Genomic DNA, 20983 nt, shown 5'->3' with positions numbered 1-20983 from the left:
GCCGATAGTGCCGAACTCGAGATGCTGCGCAAGGAATTGGAGAACCTTGAAAAGAGGGTCAGGGAGACCAAGCAACTTATCCAAGACAAGGAAACCCTTATTGCTCGTTCTCAAAAGGAAGCAGAAGGCCTCACAGCCGATCTGAAGACCGATCTGGCTGAAATTCGTGCCCTGAGCAGTCAGCTGGTGACGGGCAAAGACGAGGACGACGAGGCCGAGATTGCCGAGGTGGATCGAATCCGTGCCGACGCCCTTCACGCCCTCAACGCGTTTCTTAAGTAGAGCCCCTCTGCGTAATAAATGTTTTGCTGAACTTGTCTAAAGTCGATGGCTGTGCATCGGCTTACATTCTGAAGTCGATGCCTGTGCATCGGCTATGATTTGCATGTACCCCCTTTTTTTTTACTGGCCGATTTTTCTATCGGCCCCCAATATTCCACTGCGCATGTATCGCCTATGTTCGTCTAATTAAGTGCCCCCCGAGCCGAATCTGCCAGGTAACTGCAGATATCGGCTCTGTAGTTAGCCTAGGCACTATATTTGAACATCGGCTCCGTTAGGACCAATGTTGACTTCTTCCAAATCATCAGCCGACGTAAACCCGTTGCCTCGTTAGATCGGCGTTGAACAGAGGCAGAACGTATGGTGAGGATAATTTTGGCCGATTGCTAGAGTCGGCCTCCATGTTGATTGAATCGCTTAATGAAGGTTTTGCAACATTCGTCCATGGATCTTTGGGAAGTGTCGGAGCCGATCGCGTGGAACGGCTTCCTCCTTGTCGTTGCTATGAGAACAGCTGCCCTCGTCATCGTTCTTACCAGGGTGGTGCCCAGGTCCTACCATGTTGATGTTGAACGATAAACTTGGCTGGCACCTCCCAGGGTAAGTGTACTCCACCATGTTAACGGCGGGGAAGGGGTGTGTGTCGACTTTCATGGCGTACTGGCTGAAAATTAGACGCCCTTGTTCTATCGCCATTTGGATCTGTTGACGCCACACCCTGCAGTCGTTGGTGGCATGGGTGAACGTGTTATGCCATTTGCAGTATGGCTTTCCGTTCAACTCCTGCGCCGTGGGGATCTTGTGGCCTTCGGGTACCTTTAGCTGCTTCTCCTTAAGTAGGAGGTCGAAAATTTGCTCAGCCTTGGTGACGTCGAAGTCAAACCCTCTTGGAGGACCTTGTGGCTTAACCCACTTACGTGACTGGAGTGCCTTCCGCCATCTCAGATGTAGATGGCGATGCGGTTGATGTCGAAGACTGTCCCACCGGGCGTGCCAGAATGTGTTGCGGTCAGAAACCCACCGGCGAGCAGCGACGGGCAACACAAGAGAGCCGGGAGGCTCCCGGGACCGTGGCTGGCCCCGGTCCCTCCGAGCGACGACCCGCAAAGACTCCGGCACGCACGTCCGATGCCGGTGCAGGGCGTGCCACCCGACCTATACCCGGTCGTGAAGGTGTTGGATTTGCCTCGCTTAGTTTCCTCGCATGGCATACACGTAAACATTAAATACGAGCCTCGATCGGCTCTCAGGTTATCCCGTGAATCGGCTCAAGGAGCCGATCCACCCATGATCCGTACGAGGTGTACGGTCAGATGGTGGTCCTGCTTGATCAAAATAAAGCTAAAACAACCTACTACGATTTAGGGTTTTCACCACATAATCGGAACATCCTACGCGTGATTGAGCCTGGCGGCCACGCACGATGATCGTAAACCGACCCTAAACCAACATGAAGTTGATCCCCGGAACATCTTGCCTAGGGCTAGCAAACTACACCCTACGCGCCACTGGATCCTTCAACCCGTTTGTAAGGCCTAACTATGCAGATATTAAACTAATCCTTGAAGAACAAGGAGCAATCATAACGGATCGGATCTACTAAATAATGATCAGCGGGTGCCGCCCTTACACCCAAGATAGGTGTAAGGGCGGCTAGACGTCTAAGGGTTGCACGGACGAAAGCATATGATACGATGGAACAATGCTAACCCTAACACATCTATGATAACTACGTTGCTCGCCATCAACAAGGCTTCAAGCACGAGCAACGCATGAACGCCGAATAACGTGTACTCGCCTAGATCGCAAGATGCGATCTAGGCAGCATGATGCTTACCCGGAAGAAACCCTCGAGACAAGGGAGTTGGCGATGCGCCTAGATTGGTTTGTGGTGAACGTGATTGTTGTTTATTTCATAAACCCTAGATACATATTTATAGTCCGTAGACTTTCTAACGTGGGAATAATCCCAACCGTGCACGAGCCAAACTCTTTTTAACCGACACGTATCCTACTATAATACAGATACACGGGCAAACTAGCCCAAACTTTGCATATAAGGCCGATTCATGTATTTCTTCCATGTATATTCTTCAAGCCCATCTCAATCGCGGCCCACCTCTGATCCGGTCAAATTCTGGTGATAACACATTCCTCCGCCCATTGTTGACGGAGTGAGGAGTGGAGCTTCTCTTCTTCCCTTCATCACTTGAATCATCATCATCGATGATTGTTGCATCACCGGTAGCATTGGCCGCCATAGTTGCCGCATCCAACTTGCCGCGCGTCTTCCACTTCTCTTCATTCCCTAACACGTCATAGCAATGATGCAAGGTGAATGGCTTGCCAAGAATCTTGTTGCCTTTCTTGTTCTTCTTTCCCACATCCCTAAACAATCCTTGAGCCATGGAGTTCTACACATATGCGGAAAAGAAAATAGATGAGCCATATGAAGTACAACCGTATTGTTCTCATATGAGCCATATGGTGAACATAGTAGAATGACTTACCCTATCATTCTCATTAGTGCCACTTGGATTGAGAACATCGATGTTGGCTTGCACGCTCGCCCATTTTTGGCAATCGGTGTTGATACCGGACCAACGGGACCGAAGTGAGCGCATGGTTCGCTCGATCCCACTTGTGTTTGTGTTGAAGTACTCCGTCATCCTCATCCAATATGTTTCTCTTGTTTGATCGGTACCGGTTGTTGGATCCATTCCAATTGTCAACCACGTCTTGCAAAGCAACTTGTCCTCCGCTATGGTGTAGTTGGCGGCCCGGCAGGGAGGGCGAGGTTCAATCAACCCTTCTCCTTCCTCATCTACATCCTCATATTCCTCCTCCCCATCGGCGGCTTCATCATGCAAGAACGAGGATCCAACATTCATTGTCTCCATGAATGCCGCATCATCCACTCTACATTGCAATGAAATTCATTACCATCGGCTAGGTATGCATCACAATTTGACAAAAAAGTAGTGTTTTTTACCTCTCGGGCATTTCACCATCCACCATATGTGTGCCCGCGCGGTTGCCGGACGGAGGCGTCGGCTGGGTCGGCGGAGGAGGAGGAGGAGGAGGCGCCTGGTTCGGCGCCGAAGGAGGAGGCTGTCGGCGGGGGACAGGCGCCTTCGCTTTCTTCGGCGGCGCGACGGCGGCGGGGCCGAGGTGCGGCCGTTTGGTCGACGGCGCCTTCCCCCTCCTCGGCGCGGGCCACGCGTTGTCGGCGCCCTGCGCGGCCATCCGCGCCGCGGCAGCCGCCGCGTGCGTGCGCCCGCGCGGCGGGACGAAGAGCGCGCGCGCGCAGCCGTTGGGTCCCGGCGTCGGCGCCGCCGCTAGGGTTTGGCGGTGGCGCGGCGGAAGTGGCGGCGGCGGAGGGTGGGACAGAGTAGGGAGGGGTCGGCGGGTTGCCGGAGGGGTCGTCCATCGTCGGGATCGCCGGCGGCGCGCGGAGACGACGGATTGGGCTCGGGGCAGCGACGCGGAGGAGGAAGTTTCAGCGCGGGGGATTTTTTGCGCTTGGACGAGCGTTGCCGCGCGCTGTAGCCGACGCGCCAGATATGCCGCTCCGGTTTGTGCAAAACGTCGCGCGCTCTAAAATTTATACAGCTCCGCGCCGTTTACCGCGCCTGCTGGAGCGCCACATTCCCTCCCGCGCGCGCTATATCGGACGTTTTTATGCCTATATAGCGCGCGTGTTGGAGATGCTCTAATCAAGTTTCTCATATACTTTCTTTCTTCTCACACAAAAAATTCTCATACTTTCGAGTCGCCCCTAGCAAGACTAACTAAACTGATTTTGGATAAGTTTGCAAGCATATAAAGAAAGAAAGATAAGAATGCAACAGGGACAGTTTTCCCTTTTGTTTATTCGCCAGATTAATAAAACTAGAAGATGGATGCAGGAAGTGATAGCTCCATTGACAGAAGTCAGAAACAAATAGTGTGCCGTTTCTTGCTGACGGCGCTGCCTTCACTTTGACTTTTGTGAGGTGTGTTTTCTGATTAAATTATCGAAAATCCACAATTATTTTTAACAATCAACATGTATGCATCAGATTGATGTCATTTCACTGCTCACCGTGACTGCTCCTTATCATTTCTGATTGGTGAAAGTTGTGGCTCAATCTAGAAGGAACTGAAACCTAGAAGGGAACTAATTACTTGTACGCAATTAAGAATCACCTTGTTAGCTAGATTTTCTTGCAATACCACCTGATGATTTGTGATGTTATTATTATCTTGGCCATGTAGTGTCATCTTCAGTGTTGTGTTTCTGATGGGCGCTGGACAATGCGGATTAATTAGTCCGCAACAAGATTCCATCTTACTTCCTTGGCAAGTGAATACGTGGATAGGTCGACCGAGCGAGTTGGTGACGTGCAAGAAACTCTCGCTCGCTCCTCCAAGCTTTCCCTCAAAAAGGACACCGACCATCTGTCCTTTTTATCTTCTTCAAATTATCATTGCATTTTACAAATTTCTTCTAATGTGCATACTATTGGATTTATATTCCACGTGTGGACTTTTCTGAAGCACCGTAAATTAGGCCTATATTCACTAGAAAAATCTCTTCGAAGTCTTTTCTCACTCCACTTCACACAAAAAATATAGTAGACACTTTGAATATTAACACAGAATTAGGGGTGTAACTTTAAACACTAACTTCCACAATCTTATAAAATCTACAGTAAGAAAAATTGTAAGAACATATTTGAGAAATATATTCTTATGATTAGCTTCATATTTAATACTCTCTCCATCTTAAAGAAATTTTTGCTCACCTTTTATCTATATACGGATGTATCTATATACCTCTATATCTAAATAAACTTGAGCATCTTTTTTTGAGACGGACAATAGTGGAAAACAGGGATCCAGTCCCGGTGCATTTGGGGCTTTAGTCCCGGTTGTGCAGCCGGGACTGCACAATCGGGACTAAAGCCCTCTACCTTTAGTCTGGTTCAAATAAAAATCGGGACTAAAGGACCCTCCATGTGGTGCGACCAGGGGCTCGTGGTGGAGGATCTTTGGTCCCGGTTCGTAAGACGAACCAAGATTAAAGGGTCTATACCGTGGCAGAGGTTTAGGGTGGAGCAGCGTTTCTCTGCCGCGGCAGAGTTTTAAGGTTTTATGTTATTCATTCAATTCTGCAATGCATACATCATTTAAGAAACCACAAATATCATAATGAATATATAGACATCGTCATGAAATATAGTACACGTAATGCATGTCAATTGATCTTCTGCTTCATTGTCTTCTGATGGAAAACAATCCCCCTTTGCAGTACCAACGTTTTCAGCGAACATGGGATAGTTGTCATCATCATTTTCTTCTTCATCGTCTTCCATCATAACCCCTCTTTCTCCGTGTTTGGTCCAACAATTGTGGTGGGGCATGAAACCGGACCGCGACAGGTCGGTGTGAATGGTACTCGAGGAAGAGTAATCTATGATATTCTGACAGCTAACACATGGACAATATATAAAACCACCCCGTTTGTTTTCCTCAGCCACATCGATAAAAAAATTCAGGCCCGAAGTAAACTCGTGAAGGCGTCGGTCAATGTACATCTATTGCCGATTCATCTGCATGATATAATTAAGCTTATCAAAACCATTACAGAACATCATGATTAGTGAAGCGATGTATATATATACACATGTATTTTATCAATGATGGATGAAAGGATAAAGTTGTTAATCTCGATGGATAAGGAAAAGGACAGGAGCAAGCTTTAAGTGTGGCTTGTTTTGTGTGAACTCAAGTGGCAAAAGCTCTTAGGCATTTCATCGAACACCTCTTGTGCATAAGAAGAGAGCAAAGCAACATACACCTATCTTGAGTTAAGAAGTGGAAAATGCTAAGTGTGGCTTATACTTGGGCGAGGCAGGGGTATATATATATATAGAGATGGGCCTTTGGTCCCGGTTGGTAAGGCAAACCGGGACTAAAGGATAGACCTTTGGTCCCGGTTGGTAATACCAACCGGGACTAAATGGGCTCGGGGACTGACACGGCTAGAAGCGCTCTGCCGCAACCCCTTTAGTCCCAGTTTGTAATACAAACCGGGACCAAAGGCCCCAAACGAACCGGGACTAGAGGGTGGCGTTGCCCCGCGCCGGTCGAACCGGGACCAATGCCCCCCACTGGTCCCGGTTCATTTTAAAACCGGGAGTAAAGCTCCCAGGGGCTTTGGACGAAAGCCCTGTTTTCTACTAGTGGGAGGGAGTATGGATATTTAAAGTAATAATCATGGTCAAAGTTTTCAAAGTTGTATTGTAAATATGTCCAAGACCTCACATATTTGTGAGCCGGAGAAAGTAGTGCGCATGTCATTGTAAGGGTACATTGCCCCTAAGTGTGTTTTTGGTAATTAATGACAATCCTCTATGGACTAATTTTTTTTATCGTGTTTATATTAAAGAATGTTCCATAGGTATTGCTTGTAGTCCATGTGTTGTATTCAAGTGTGGATGCCATGAAGATTGATATATATACCTTTGCTATTGGCATCAGGATCATCGATTTGAAGAGAAAAATATGATATGATCAAGAAGAAGAAATAAAGATGGAGTTCTTGTGTGGAACTCAAGTTAGCCATGCTCTAGCTTACCTTTGAATGATTAAGATATTATAATAGAGCATGAAGAGATTGTTGTCTACGCGCACTTCTATTCTTGTAGACAATGTTGGGCCTCCAAGTGCAAAGGTTTGTAGAACAGCAAGAAGTTTCCCTTAAGTGGATCACCCAAGGTTTATCCAACTCAGGGAGGTAGAGGTCAAAGATATCTCTCTCAAGCAACCTTGCAATTACGATACAAGAAGTATCTTGTGTCCCCAACACACCCAATACATTTGTCAGATGTATAGGTGCACCAGTTCGGCGAAGAGATAGTGAAATACAAGTAATACGGATGATTGTAAGTGGTAATTGCAATCTGAAATAAAAATGGCAGCAAGCAAACATGTAACAGAACTGGTTGTAAAAGGTGTTTCAATGCTTATAAACAAGGTCTAGGGATCATACTTTCACTAGTGGACACTCTCAACAATGATATCATAATTGAATACATAAATATTATCTCTTCACTATGCTACTCTTAACCATCTGAAATAAAATATGGCAGCAAGTAAACATGCAGTAAACAATAAATAAATGGTGATTCGATGCTTGGAAACAAGGCCTAGGGATCATACTTTCACTAGTGGGTCACTCTCAACAATGATATCATAAAAGAATATAAATATAAGCACTTCACTATACTACTCTGCACTACTCTCTCGTTGGATAACGAACACTAATCCACTGAGTAGGTCTGCAAAAGCAAACCTTAAAAATGTATTGCCAAGTACTCCCTCCGTCCTAGTTTGTAAGTCACAATTTTTGAATATCTTGGCCCAAGGTACTAGTTGATTGGGTCTCATTTTCTCTCTCTTATTGGTGCATGCAGCCCCTTTCTCTCTCTTATTGGAGCATGCATTCTCTTTCTTTCCCTCATTGGTGCATGCAACCCCTTTCTCTCCCTTATTAAATAAAATTATGCCTTAGAGGTGGGGGTTATGGGACAAATAGTTTTTCGGAATATGACTTACACTCTAGGACAGAGGGAGTACTAATGAACACCCCGCACTTTGAGCGTTCATAGGCGGTACTAACACACCACAATTTCATAGAGACATCCAACTCAAATCATAATTCAGTGAACAAGTATTCTGTGAAATATAGCCTAAGAGACCCACAAGGTGCACACACTCCACTCACCTTTACACACGTGGGACAGGGAGTCTCCGGAGATCACATAAGTAAAATCCATTTGAATAGCATAACGCCATCTAGATTACAAAGCTCGTGGTCACATAAAGATCACACCATGGGAGAGAGAGATAGACCACATAGCTACCGGTAGAGCCCTCAGCCCCGGGGGAGAACTACTCACTCTTCATCGTAGGAGTCAGAAACAGCGATGGATATGGCGATGGAGTCGATGGAGATGGCTCTGGGGGCAACAGAGACTTCTGTCCCCCGGATCTTGTCTGCGACGGCGGCAGAGCTACAGAACTTTTCGTGGGCGGAGGCTTGTATATTTAGCGTTTTTGCGTCGGGAGCTTTATATAGGCGAAAGGGCGAGGTCGGTGGAGGCCTGGTGGCCCCACACCATGCCTAGGGGCGGGCCAGGGCCAGGCCGCGCCTAGGGTAGGTGTGGCCACCCTATGGCCCTCCTCCGTCTCTGCTCTGGACTCCTTCTTCGCTTTGGGAAAAATAGGAACTTTGGCTTTTGTTTCGTCCAATTTCGAGAATATTTCCTATACAACTTTTCGAAAATACAAAAACAGCAGAAAACAGGGAACTGGCACTGTGACATCTTGTCAATAGGTTAGTTCTGGAAAATGCCTAAAAGTGTCACGAAGTGTACATAAAACATATAGCAATTGGTGTAAAACAAGCATGGAGCATAAAAAATTATAGATACGTTTGCAACGTATCAGAGATACAAGGTTGACCAAGACTAAGAATGAAGATTGAATTCAAGTTGGTCAACACATGAAGCATAAAGATTTTACCACTTTGGATCATGTGATCTTGTGGGCGATAAGCCTTATCAATTATGCTTCATGAGCTAACCCACTATATATGTGCATTTGTGTTGTCTATATGGGTTAGGTATCTTGCCATGGGGATACATAAAGTGTATGATCTCGTATAGCCCATGAGAGGATGACATCAAGTTTTGGATGTCATCAAGGTTGAGAAGGGCAAGTTCAAGATATCATGCTTGAAGCTTGCGGTTCATTTGGTGATAATGGACATGTGAAGATGTGCCCCAATGAAGCTATCTCATCATGGTGTATGGGGGAGCAATTGTGAGTCTTCACGAAGCAACAATGATCAAGTGAACCATCCCGGCTTGAGTGGAGCTTGAAGCGTTCTCATCAAGATCAAGCGGGATACGCAAGGTAAAGGTATGTGCTTGATAGATTTTCCTTTTACCGGTCTCAAGGTGGTTGTTGGGAGACCAGGTTATAGGATATATAGCCGCACTATCAAGAGGGGCTTTCGGTTGAGTAATTTGATCGCATTGTCTTAGGAAGCTCAATCCTTTGCATATCTTGCATCCCTATATTCTTGTTGATTCTTGGTGTTTATTTATTTGAGGTTCTTGAGCTTGTTGCTAGCTTTACAACAAGTCCAAGTTCATCTAAAACGGAATTCTTATACGTCTTCTATTGCGTTTTCGTGTTTGGAGATTTTACCGGTTTGATTTTTATAGATAGGCCAAACTTTTTACATTGTTGTTCTTACTCAATGGTTGTACTATGACGTTTCTACGCATGATGTTGTAGAGCCCATTGTTGTGATTCCAACGAGCCCAAGATCATCGAAATCGAAGTCCGGATGCAAAAGTTATCGCATTTTCGGCGTGTGGCTCGGCAGGCCGGGTACTGCTGCCGGGCATCCCGGTATCTGGCCCGGCATATCGGGTAGGATTCTGAAAATTCCGGTACCTCCCGGGTTCAGCGCCGGTGTGGCTCGAATTTGGCCCAAACGGTCATATTTTTGAGGTTCTATAAAAGATGCTTCTTCCCCATTGTTTTTAGGGTTCTTTGGCACGTTTTTGACCACCATTGTTGACCTTCTTGAGCTTGCTTCCCCTCCCATTTCTCTCATGATTCTTGCATATTATTGAGGGATTTGGAAGATGAGATCTAGATCTACAACCTCCACCAGTCAATTCCTCCTCTAAGTGAGGAGAACTCCTGGGATCTAGATCTTGGAGTCATTTCCACCTTGTTCTTCCTCTCTAGTTTCTCCATAACATTTGTTGCTTCGGTGGGATTTGAGAGAGAAGAATTTGAGCACTTTTCTTGGTGTTCTTGCTTTGCATCCTTGCATAGTGTTGAGCTCTCCAATGCGATTAGTTCGGGTGAGAGACCGTAAGCTTGTTACTCTTGGAGGGGTGACCTCCTAGTTGGCTTGGCGGTTCGTGCTCGGTGACCTCTTCGTGAAAGATTGTGAAGAGGTCCGGGCTTCTCCTTCGTGGAGCTTGTGAAGTGGTTGTGGAGCTTGCCATCTTCGGAGTTGAGAAAAAACTAGCCATAAGGGAAAGACCTTTATCCTTCGTGGTATTGGCTTGAAGAAGAAGGTGAGCCTTCGTGGCGTTCGGAAGACCTTCGTGGTAGCCCGCATCTCTCCAACGACGTACCTCACCTTGTGTGGGGAACACGGGAATACATCTTCGTCTCCGCGTGCCTCGGTTATCTCTATACCCGAGTTTAGTTTCCTTGTGATAGCCATCGTACTTGAAGTACATATATCTTGCTATCACTTGTGCTACATATGTCTTGTGCCTATCTTGCTTATCTTAGTTGTTATTGTTGCACTTAGTTGAGCTTAGCATATTTATGTTTTGCGCTTGTAAAATAAACGTTAGTTTCATTCCGCATTCTTACAAGTCAAATCTGTAATAGTTTTTAAAACGCCTATTCACTCCCCCTCTAGGCGACATCTTGTCCTTTTAGTCATCTCCAAGATGTTGACATAACGTGCATTTTATTTCCAACAATAATTAGTTTTAAAAGATAAAACAATCATCTATGAGTTAATGCATTCACCATGAGTAAATAAAGCATATTAACCATCACAAACTATTTAAAGCAATCCACCCCAGCCCCGTCCCCACTCGCCGCCAAAGTCAAAGATGGAGCAGGAGGAAGCCACAATCCGTTGCCGGCACTGCCATTATCGTGGGATGATACAATGGAAGTGCCAACTACGTGAGACACTTTTGATTTGTTTCTTTACTTCAAGGTGACGAGGAGGATGGGTGATAGCACCACTAACTTTGGGGAAGAAGGTCTGAAATGATGTATGAAGTGGCTTTGTGAAAGACCATGATGATATAAAGACACGTGGAAAATGAGAGTCAAATAAAACACTAGCATTTCCATATATATAACCAGTCTTACTTAATCCACAAAACCTTAAATGGAATTATCCACAAAAGAATCTTATATGCCCTAATCAAAATCAAATACTAACATGTATTAGCATTCTATGTGGACGTACCATTCTTTCCTACACAAAAAACACAACAAATTTCATTATTCTCTCCACGTTAAAAATCGAAATACAAAACTTCACATGCATATTATGTTATCTTTTCATTTTACGATGTTATTATTTATGATGTGTTGTGGTCGTTGATGAATTTTAGGTATAATTAATTGTATCTTATAGTGCGAAACGACAAAACAAGGAAGAACTCCAATCTCGTGTCGATGTTGGTTTCCACGTGTCCTTGCGCCATTTGCATGCATGCATGCAGGCATTCCCACCGGCACTGAATAGTCCCATCTCCCCGCCTCATGCACCGGATACCGCCGGTCACCTCCACGCACACAATGCATTTTTTTTTCCTACAATAATAACTTGTTCAAAAGGAGGAAACAATCATGTGTGAGCCGACACATTCATCACGATCGTCCCCCATGAGCCCCCATGAGCGCACAAATCCACACAGTCGGCATGAAGTGGTGAAGACGACAATGTTGTCACCAAAAGTTGAGAAGAGGGTCGGTGGCAAGCTAATGTAAGGAACGGTACGGAATCACGTCACTGAAGACATGGTAAATGAGTGAGCCAAGAAGAATAAAATGAACCAAAGAAGAACAATGGCTGCAATAGATTTAGAAAGCAAAAGAAGAAAATTGACATATGTCGCTTTGTTATTCTGATTCAAATTGAGCCGTGTTGCGATGGCACCCAAGTAGCATTGTACATATATCATCGGTCTCACTTAATACAGAAAAAGAGTGTACTCAACACATCTAATCCAAAACGATTATGAACAAGAAATAACATTTCTACATATGTACATACCTTTTTCCTACACACCATTTCAAAATTTCATTTTGCTTCTCCACATCAAAATCTAATACAAATCTCTTATATTGTTTGTGATAACTAAAGTTGTACTCCATCTTTCATTGTCTACCCCAAAACAGAGTGGACACGAAATCTTGTGCTGAGGTCGGCATTCACGTGTTCGTGCAGCAGCCGCGTGCACGCCCACCGCCACCCACCGGTCACCCTCCCGACCACGCACCGGTGGCCGCCGGTCATCTCTACACACACAGCACGGGATAAAAGCCAACTACCCTTCTCCTCTCTACCCATTTCTTCTTCCTCCTCCTCCCCAGATCAAGAAACCGTGTCCTAGAAACCACCGAGATCGCAGAAAAGGCGCCATCCTTTGACGGATTCTCCTGCTCTCCGCGTCGCTACGGATCGAGCGGTTGTTTGTCGGGAGATTTTTCTTACCACTCTCTGGTCGCCGGCCGGAGAGACGGCGGTTCGTGGTGTGCGGAGATGGTGGCCGAGGCGGAGGTGATGCATCAGCAGCCCGCGCCGGTGTTGGAGGTGCAGTACAGCCGGTGCGTCACTAAGGGGGTCGGGATGTCGGCGGTCGCCGTGCCGGAGGTGGCGGTGGGGATCGAGGTCGCCGTCGAGTTGCCTAGCGTGGTGAGTTGCGCCGCTCAAGCTCCTGTTTTTCTTTGCTCCTATGCTAATCTCCTCAGACCATATATACCTGTATGTAAGGCAGTGGGGAATTTCCACAACAGATCAGCTGGAGTTCCTGGTGGGGCTTTCTTGTTGGATTTCTAGGACAGATTGTTGGCATAATCAGCTCAAAATTTCTTGTATTTTGTTAATTATTCCTGCCATACTATTCTTGAAGTTTGCTATACTTGCTACTCTTACTAGGAATGGTTATCTGCCTGTGGATGCAAAAGTCTGACATACTTTCATAAAAAGTAGCTCCTTTTTAGAGGGTTCTAGTTCTAGGGTGGTGGTGGTGGTTGTAGGCCACAGGGGTGAGAAAGTGGGTGCTCTAATTATTGGAGCCATTTGTTTAGTGTGTAGGGTTGCTAAGTTGTGATATGTGTTCTTCTGCAACATTACTTTGGTTCATAATCAAGCCAGAAAATATCGACTTATTGTTGCAATTAGAATCTTTAATCTCTAGTTGTAAGCCACAAGAGTATTTAGACTGTTTAGTTTAACCAGTGGAGTGAGCTTTTCTGGTGTTAAGCTTTGTATTGATCTAGCATTGAGACCATTTTGGACTTCTGTATTCCCTCCATTCCAAATTAAGTGTCATATCTTTTTTTCTTCAAAATGGGCGGATCTACACACTAAAACGCGTCAAGATGCATACATATTTAGACCAAATCTGACCATAGCTGCGACACTTAATTTGGAACGGAAGAAACACACAAGTAGTTCAGACTATTGTGCATCGTTTTGTTAATGTTTGTTTAACAGATTAAGTTAAAAAGACCCATGTTGTTCTTATTTGTTCTGAAATCAAGGAATAAGGTGCTAATGGCTTTGTGTTTTGGTATAGGAGTTGGCAAGTGTTGATGGTGCGACGAGCGTGTCTGCTGAGACACTACATTTTGTGCCCAACATCCGGTCTGGTAGCTTTGCTGATATCGGACCAAGGATGTACATGGAAGATGAACACATCCGGATAGATGATCTTTCAGCTCATCTTGGCTCACTGCTAGTGTGCCCATTACCCAGTGCCTTCTATGGGGTAAGTCAGTAAGTTATTGCTGCATTTCATGAGACGGTTTTATCCTCAACAATAGTGCCTAAATGGATTGTCTTGTTTCTTTTGCTTGTATTTAGGTTTTTGATGGCCATGGGGGTCCGGACGCTGCAGCCTACATGAAAAGGCATGCAATGAGGTTCTTGTTTGAGGATAGAGAGTTCCCACAAGCATTGCAAGTGGACGATATATTCCTTCAGTCTGTTGAGGACTGCATTCGCAGCGCGTTCTTGGAGGCTGATCTTGCTCTGGCTGACAATTTAGATATCAGCAGTTCTTCTGGAACTACAGCACTCGCGGCGTTAGTCTTTGGCAGGTAAGATGTGCATCATCAATTGCAGTTCCAGTGTGCAGAAATGTGCAAGTCATTGTTTCAGCAGGCATGCTCATTCGAGGCCTAACGTTCCTTGCAGGCAATTGTTGGTTGCCAACACGGGTGACTGCCGGGCTGTCCTCTGCCGGAGAGGCATGGCCATGGAGATGTCTCGAGATCACAGAGCGAATCACGTAGAGGAGTGTGAAAGGGTTGCTGCGTCCGGCGGATACATCGAGGATGGCTACCTCAACGGAGTGCTCTCCGTGACGCGGGCCCTAGGCGACTGGGACATGAAGGTGCCTGACTGCTCCACGTCGCCCCTCATCGCGGAACCAGAGTTCCAGCAGGCCATGCTGACCCAGGAAGACGAGTTCCTCATCATGGGCTGCGACGGGATCTGGGACGTGATGACCAGCCAGCACGCGGTGAGCGTGGTCCGGCGAGGTCTCCGTCAGCACGACGACCCCGAGCGGTGCGCGCGGGAGCTCGTGATGGAGGCGAAGCGGCTCCAGACTCCTGACAACCTCACGGTGATCGTGGTGTGCTTCGCCTCGGAGCTTGGCTCGCCACCTGCTCAGCAGCAGGAGCAGGTGGCGGCGAGGCCGAGGAGCTGCAAGGGCCTGTCGGCTGAGGCCCTGTGCAACCTGAGGAGCTGGCTGGAGACTGATCGCTAAGCTGAGGTAGCCAAATAGAGTTGGTTGGTACGTTCCTGCACTGTAAATATGCTGACACTGATCGAGGAATCGTAACCGTTAGTTTCGCCCATTTGTTCATGCAGCTGCCAGCAGTTTTGTAGGAGCATTCTCACATTATTTCTTTGTTGTTTCCTTCTCCTTTGCTGTTGCTCACGCCATGTACATATATCTGTTGCGCCCATGGACGGAACTGCTTTCCTCGAGCGACTCTCTTATGTTTAACCCTACTATCGGTCGTCTAACTAATTAGTGCAGGTTTAGAAAGGTGTGGTTCTTTGCCCACATCATGCACCATGGGAACATAAAATGAACTTTTGGAAAACTGGAATCAAAGAAGAATGAGAACTATAGAGAAAACTTCTGACCCTAGCACTAGCTCAGAACCCATACCACTAAAGTCAGCCGTTGTGGTGGAAGTGGAATGGCTGGCACCGGCACCGGCACCACTAGAGACCAGACATGCCCTTACCAAATCCACAGCCTCCCTACTTTCTGTTGCTTTCAATCGCTACTCGTCCAAGAATAATGTCTACTTTATGATAAGGCTGCATCGGAAACATAAAAATCAGTGAAGCTGCAACGATACATCCAAAGTCGTTCATTGCACCTTGGCCTCACAGCTGCCGCTGCATTTGACCACTGAACGGAAGGTGATAGGCAAATATAGAATACAAATGCATACAGCCACAGCCGGCGGCGGCGCCGTCGGCATCGAGCAGTCACTGACTCGCAAGTGGGGTAGGATTAGTAGCTAGTCAGGTGATGCACGGATGGGCATGGGCCAAGCTGCCAGCCTACAGAGTCAAATGGTTGTAGGTAACAGCCACGGATGCACCACTGAGTGTTGAACAAGTGAGATGACAAGTCCATGGTGATATGATATTCCATGATGTGATATTGCTAAAGATTTCTCTGGTGGCAGTTATCTTTTGCTCTCTACACTAAAGGTACGAGTTTACGACAATGACAGGAAACATGCCTGGCTGCACACGCAGCTGACAGCAGCAACAAGAGAGGAATACAACAAGCCACGGCAAGACAGCGATATTTATGATATACTCCCTCCGGTCGGATTTAATCGACGCGAAGGGAGACCCGCTTGTGCATGCCATTAGCTAGTGAGTGCGTCAATTAAATGCCGATATGTAAAAGCCTCTAAGTACTAAGCAGCGTGAACATATATCCAAATTCTGTGCGCAGTAGAGGATTGCCACACTCCACTCCCAACTGATTAGCAAGATTTCTTGTATGGGCTAGCTTGGCGGGGGTGTCTGTGTGACTCTTCCAAAAGGGAGAACGAGGTCGATCATGGAGTCGTACTCCTCTCTGCTAACCTGGGCTGAGATCAAAACCTGCAGTGCGCAACAGAGAACAATCAAATTTCTCCAAACACGTATACATCCTTATATGTGCACATCAGAGGTAGGGAAAGGAAACATCACCTTCTGCACAAGCTTTGAGTCTGAGATCACTGGAGTAAGAACAGGAAGCCGGTGAACCGAGAGTGCATCAAGCAGCACAAGAACCATCAGTTGCCATTGCCTTGATCTCAGAGGAGGTAGTGCCTCAACAAGTGACATTGTGTCGATCAAGTATCCCTAGTTGCAATCAACTAAATCCAATTAGTTTCTAAAAAAAGCATAGTGCCAACAGAAAGATGTGGAATCCAGGTGTGAAGGTCCGATTAATTCATTATGAGACACTATAATCAAGATAACCTACACTTCTTTACGCTGATTAGATGTTAGCCACACACAGAATGCAGCAGAAAGAACACACGGAAAGGTTCGGCATGCCAAATATGAGCAAACACTATGCAGTGAAGAGATACCCAGGTGCAACTAGCGTCTTATCCATGATAAAGAAACATGCGCATTCTACCTGTTATCATAGTGTTTTCTCAAATGTAATGACGATAGTTATCTGTATTGCAGTATGTTCCAGCTAGTAAGGCAAACAACGTTGATATGCAAAGTAAGAAGAACATAGAATTGGACTAACAGTACTTCAAACAATAAACTCGTATTGATTCATACCAGAGTAGTCTCCAACTTGGAAACTGGAATTCGCATCCTCAAGTTTGATACAAGTACTGGCAATGCATTAGAAATGCAAGACGCTAAAGCTCTTTTAATTTCAGATGATTGGCTATCTCTTGAAACTCTCTTCTCAGGATACTCTCTCCCAGTAGAAATCGACAACTCTTCCACAGAACTTTCATCAAGCATGTACACATAGGCTAAAGATGACCGGGATATCCATCCAAATAGTGTGGCCCACATTGTTGCAAAAGCAGACAGCTGAGAAGATATACATGTCAGGCTTAATTCTACAATGAATATAGAGTAAGCAACAAAACTGGTACTTTTTCTGAAGGATGCTTACGGTTAAACTGAAACCTTCTGGCGGAGTGTCATGCCACGAATCATCAACTTCAAACATGTCTGTGTCTAGAAGCACAGTCTTCGTTGGCCACTTCACAACATCATTATCTACTTCAGATACTTCTTTATCCGCGGTATCATTGCCCTTATCATTCTCAAACTGTTCCTGGTGAAGCATGTCAGGCAATATGATGATCCCTGCCTTAGAAACTGTGTTCAGAAAGGTGCAAGTCAGTATATCAACAACAAAAGGGGTACATATCAAAGGATCGCAAGGTTATGGAAAATATGTTCACCTGCATCTTCCACTTCTAATGTGCCTGAAGAAATATCTCCTGCTGCCTCAATAAGGGCAGCTGCACAAGCCTCTGCAGATTCACGTCTTAGTGAACTGTCAATGTCTGCCTTAGATTGTTTATCATCTGAATGGATATCATATGCTTTGCTTATTTCTAAGATGCTCCCATTCTCATCTGCCCATGTCACAGACTGACTTCTGTTCTTGGACCCTGCAGCCTTAAGTGAAGATTTTAGTGCAGCTCTAGCTTTCTCGTCACTTGTCTCATTTTTTTCAAGGTCCACTGCTTTGTTGAATCCTTCATGTAGTTGGTCGTTGTAACCACTCGTTGAATCTCTTGCAGAGTGTTGAGATGATGAGGGATGATTATCTCCTAGGATGGAGCTTGAGAAGTTATATTGACCCATAGGCCCTTGATCCGTCTTTAGCGAAGCATGATCCCCCATAATGATTGTACTAGTAAAGCCTACTCCATGCCCATCGCTTCCAGCAGGTAACGAAGTATTATCCCCCATGATGATTGTACTACTAAAGCCTACTCCATGCCTATCACTTCCAGCAGATTTTCTTGCAGGCTTACTCTTGGATGCCCTTGGTGACACTCTAGTTGATTTCTTTTTTTTCTTGTCATTTTTCTCTTCCAAAATTACATGCTCTAGCTGCTTCGCAATGGTATCTGTTATGCATGTCGACAGCATATCATCCTCTTCATCCTGCTTGAAAATCTTCGATGGGGTTTTAGCTGCTTCTTTTTTCTTCGCTTTCATGTTAACATCTAACTTTTTAGCTAATACTTCTGAGCTCACTTCTGCTTCCACTGAAGACGATGAAACAGCCATACCATGTTTCCCAGGAGCAGCAGTTCCAGAATGCATGTTCTTATTCCCTGACTGCTCAGCTATACTACCTTTGCTTTGTTTAGCCTCTGGCATGGGCCCTGAAATACAGAACACAAGCTCACTGTTTCTTCAATTGTTCGAAACTTAAGATAAGCCGAACAAAGGGAAAGAGATAAGCATCCTTTCATGTACAGTATTGTGCCTGCAAGTAAAACTACTGTCACTCTTATAACATTGTTACACTAGGTTCTAGAGCATTATGACCAGAATACCTAATGTGATGTGCTCACAAAAACCTGATTTTATTTCTTTTGTTCAATTACATAAAAAACCAGAAATGTTTCAGTATAAATGAAAGGAAAATGGGAACCGTTATGCCCATTTCTTGCATCATAGTGTCCCCAGAACAAGATCACTCCAACCTATCTCTGCCTCTAAATTCCTAGGGGCAGGAGCGAGACAGGTTTGGCCCATTGGACCAGCCGATCTGCCTCCCAAAAAGGCCACTGACAGTTGTGATCAACAACAAACTCTCACTTCTTTTTAACAAGAAAAACTGGAACTATATCCAAGATTGCATGTGTTTGTCAGGCTGGGCTGACATACAGACAAGGATCAAATTTGACTCCATTTGACAACTAGGAAACTATGTCCTCAAATATTTGAAGTGGGTAATTTGAGTCACCAATAGGCAGCAACTCAACAGTCACAATAAAAAATACGCCTACTAACTGGTAACTGCAACCGCCGTTAAGAACATTCATGTTCCCACATAATATCAGTACACACTCCAAGCTAAATTCAACTCTTGGAAGTAAACTCTATATTTCAATATCTCATAACCTGTACATTTCCATCAAAATGACTTGCATAGAACTACACGTCAAGACGGTAGAACGGCTCAGATATTCTATCAATCCATATAACACGTGCTTGCCAGCTATTGGAAAGTGTTTAGAGGAGGGAAGTTGTGGTGAGATTACACACGGGATGTGTGATTTCAGTCAGAATCATTTGTTTGTTACCAAATGAGAATTATGTGTGGAATTTTGAGGTGGAAGTTCATTGCCTCGTCTGGCTAGTGGGAATTGACGAGGGATTGGCTAAGGGATGATGATAGCATAATCTATGATGAAGGTCAATATGTTCTCGTGATCTCCCTTCCAAGTCCCACCAAAGGGAAGAAACTTCTCGGTCAAATTCCCACACATAATTACAATAAGATAGCAAACAGAGTGGGACTAAAATGTCACATACTACCATAATATAATCTCTCTACAACTCTCTCAACTAAGCTCAATTGTTGCCGAAGACAATAAGATGCCTCACCTATTCTCACAAATCTATCAGTTAACTAACTAATGACAAAACAATAAAACGGAAGAAGGAACATCTCTTAGTATAGTGAAAGCAAATGGGAGAGTTGATGTAGAAAGAGCAATCACCTTGGTGAATGGGGTGATGGCGGGGAACATAGCCCTCGATGGCGCCGGACGGCCCAATCCACTCCTGCAGCGTGACCTCCCCAGGCCCAGGCGCCTCCTTCTCCCTAATCTCCACCTTCATCCCCACATCCTCCACCTCCTCCTTACCGCCGCCCTCCCTCAACCCTAGCGCCGTTCCAGCCCCGCGGCCCTCGAAGAGCGCGACGAGGGCGTCGAGCCGGGCGGGCGGGACGCCGAAGGGGCGCTCGGTGGGTAGCGAGGCCGCGAAGGCCGCGGAGGCGACGAGGCATCGCTCGGAGCAGAACCTGCGCGCCTCCTCGAGGTCGTAGACGCGGTGCTCGCGGAGCGAGATGTGGAACTTGGCGTTGGTGTTGGCGTTGGCGTTGGCGGGGAGCGGGTTGGGGCAGGCCGCGTGGCCGCAGGAGTCGTCGATGGTGCGCTCCGTGACGAGGTCGTCGTAGTCGGCGCGGGAGAGGACCGCGGCGGCCGCGTGCAGGAGCGGCTCGTTGCGGGAAGCGGCGCCCTCGAGCAGGGCCACCTGCACGCGCAGCACGGCCGCGGCCACGTTCGCTGTGGTTCTCGCCGCCGGCTTGGCGGCGGCGGCGGCGGCGGCGGGCGCCATGGCGGAGGGTTGTGGTGAGAGTTTGGAGGAGATCGGGGAGGAGGAAGAGCGTGTTGTGTTGTGGGTCGCCGTAGGCAGCAGAGTAGTGCGCATTTGGTGGGCTGCTTTGGGCCGTCGGCGGGTAAGGCGGTTCGTGTGAATGGGCCCATAGAAGAATGTGTTGGACCGGGGGTTGGGTAAATCGGGATTTGGCCCATGAAATTTGGGCATTCAACGTGTGCAGTGGAAGAGCTGGACTGGGCTCGCACGTAGACTAGAGTAGAGAAAATTACAAATTGGTATTTGGATCGTTGCAACCCAATGTATAACTAAAATCACATTCATGGTACTTCTAGAAGTACAACAAATAAAAGTTTCACGAAATCTATCGACATGTGACCTAGTTCTGAAGATCTCGATGCTAGCATTTTAAAAGTGAAAACGGTTCGCAATTTGGACAAACAGTTCTAAAGATATTTTTATTTTGAAAAAAAAATGAAT

At 46.2% G+C, this 20983-nt stretch overlaps 2 protein-coding genes across 2 annotated transcripts; one reads left to right on the top strand and one right to left on the bottom strand.

The window, feature by feature from the left end:
* Positions 1–12483: 12483 nt before the first annotated feature.
* Positions 12484–15052, top strand: LOC124708533 (probable protein phosphatase 2C 47). The gene is made up of 4 exons (XM_047240215.1): positions 12484–12811; positions 13698–13889; positions 13985–14220; positions 14318–15052. The coding sequence occupies exons 1-4, from the start codon at positions 12659–12661 to the stop codon at positions 14892–14894; spliced, it is 1158 nt and encodes a 385-aa protein (XP_047096171.1). The 5' UTR covers positions 12484–12658; the 3' UTR covers positions 14895–15052.
* A 721-nt stretch (positions 15053–15773) lies between these two features.
* Positions 15774–20503, bottom strand: LOC124707987 (putative RNA polymerase II subunit B1 CTD phosphatase RPAP2 homolog). Its single transcript, XM_047239677.1, has 6 exons — positions 19882–20503; positions 17596–18534; positions 17301–17509; positions 16952–17215; positions 16358–16513; positions 15774–16267 (listed from the first exon to the last, which is right to left on the bottom strand). The coding sequence occupies exons 1-6, from the start codon at positions 20501–20503 to the stop codon at positions 16169–16171; spliced, it is 2289 nt and encodes a 762-aa protein (XP_047095633.1). The 3' UTR covers positions 15774–16168.
* Positions 20504–20983: the final 480 nt, after the last annotated feature.

The sequence above is a fragment of the Lolium rigidum genome, chromosome 4 (genome assembly GCF_022539505.1).
Source record: "Lolium rigidum isolate FL_2022 chromosome 4, APGP_CSIRO_Lrig_0.1, whole genome shotgun sequence".
In the NCBI taxonomy this organism is placed as follows: domain Eukaryota; kingdom Viridiplantae; phylum Streptophyta; class Magnoliopsida; order Poales; family Poaceae; genus Lolium; species Lolium rigidum.
The sequence above is the reverse complement of the archived record's forward strand: the minus strand, read 5'-3'. Positions and strand labels throughout refer to the sequence as shown.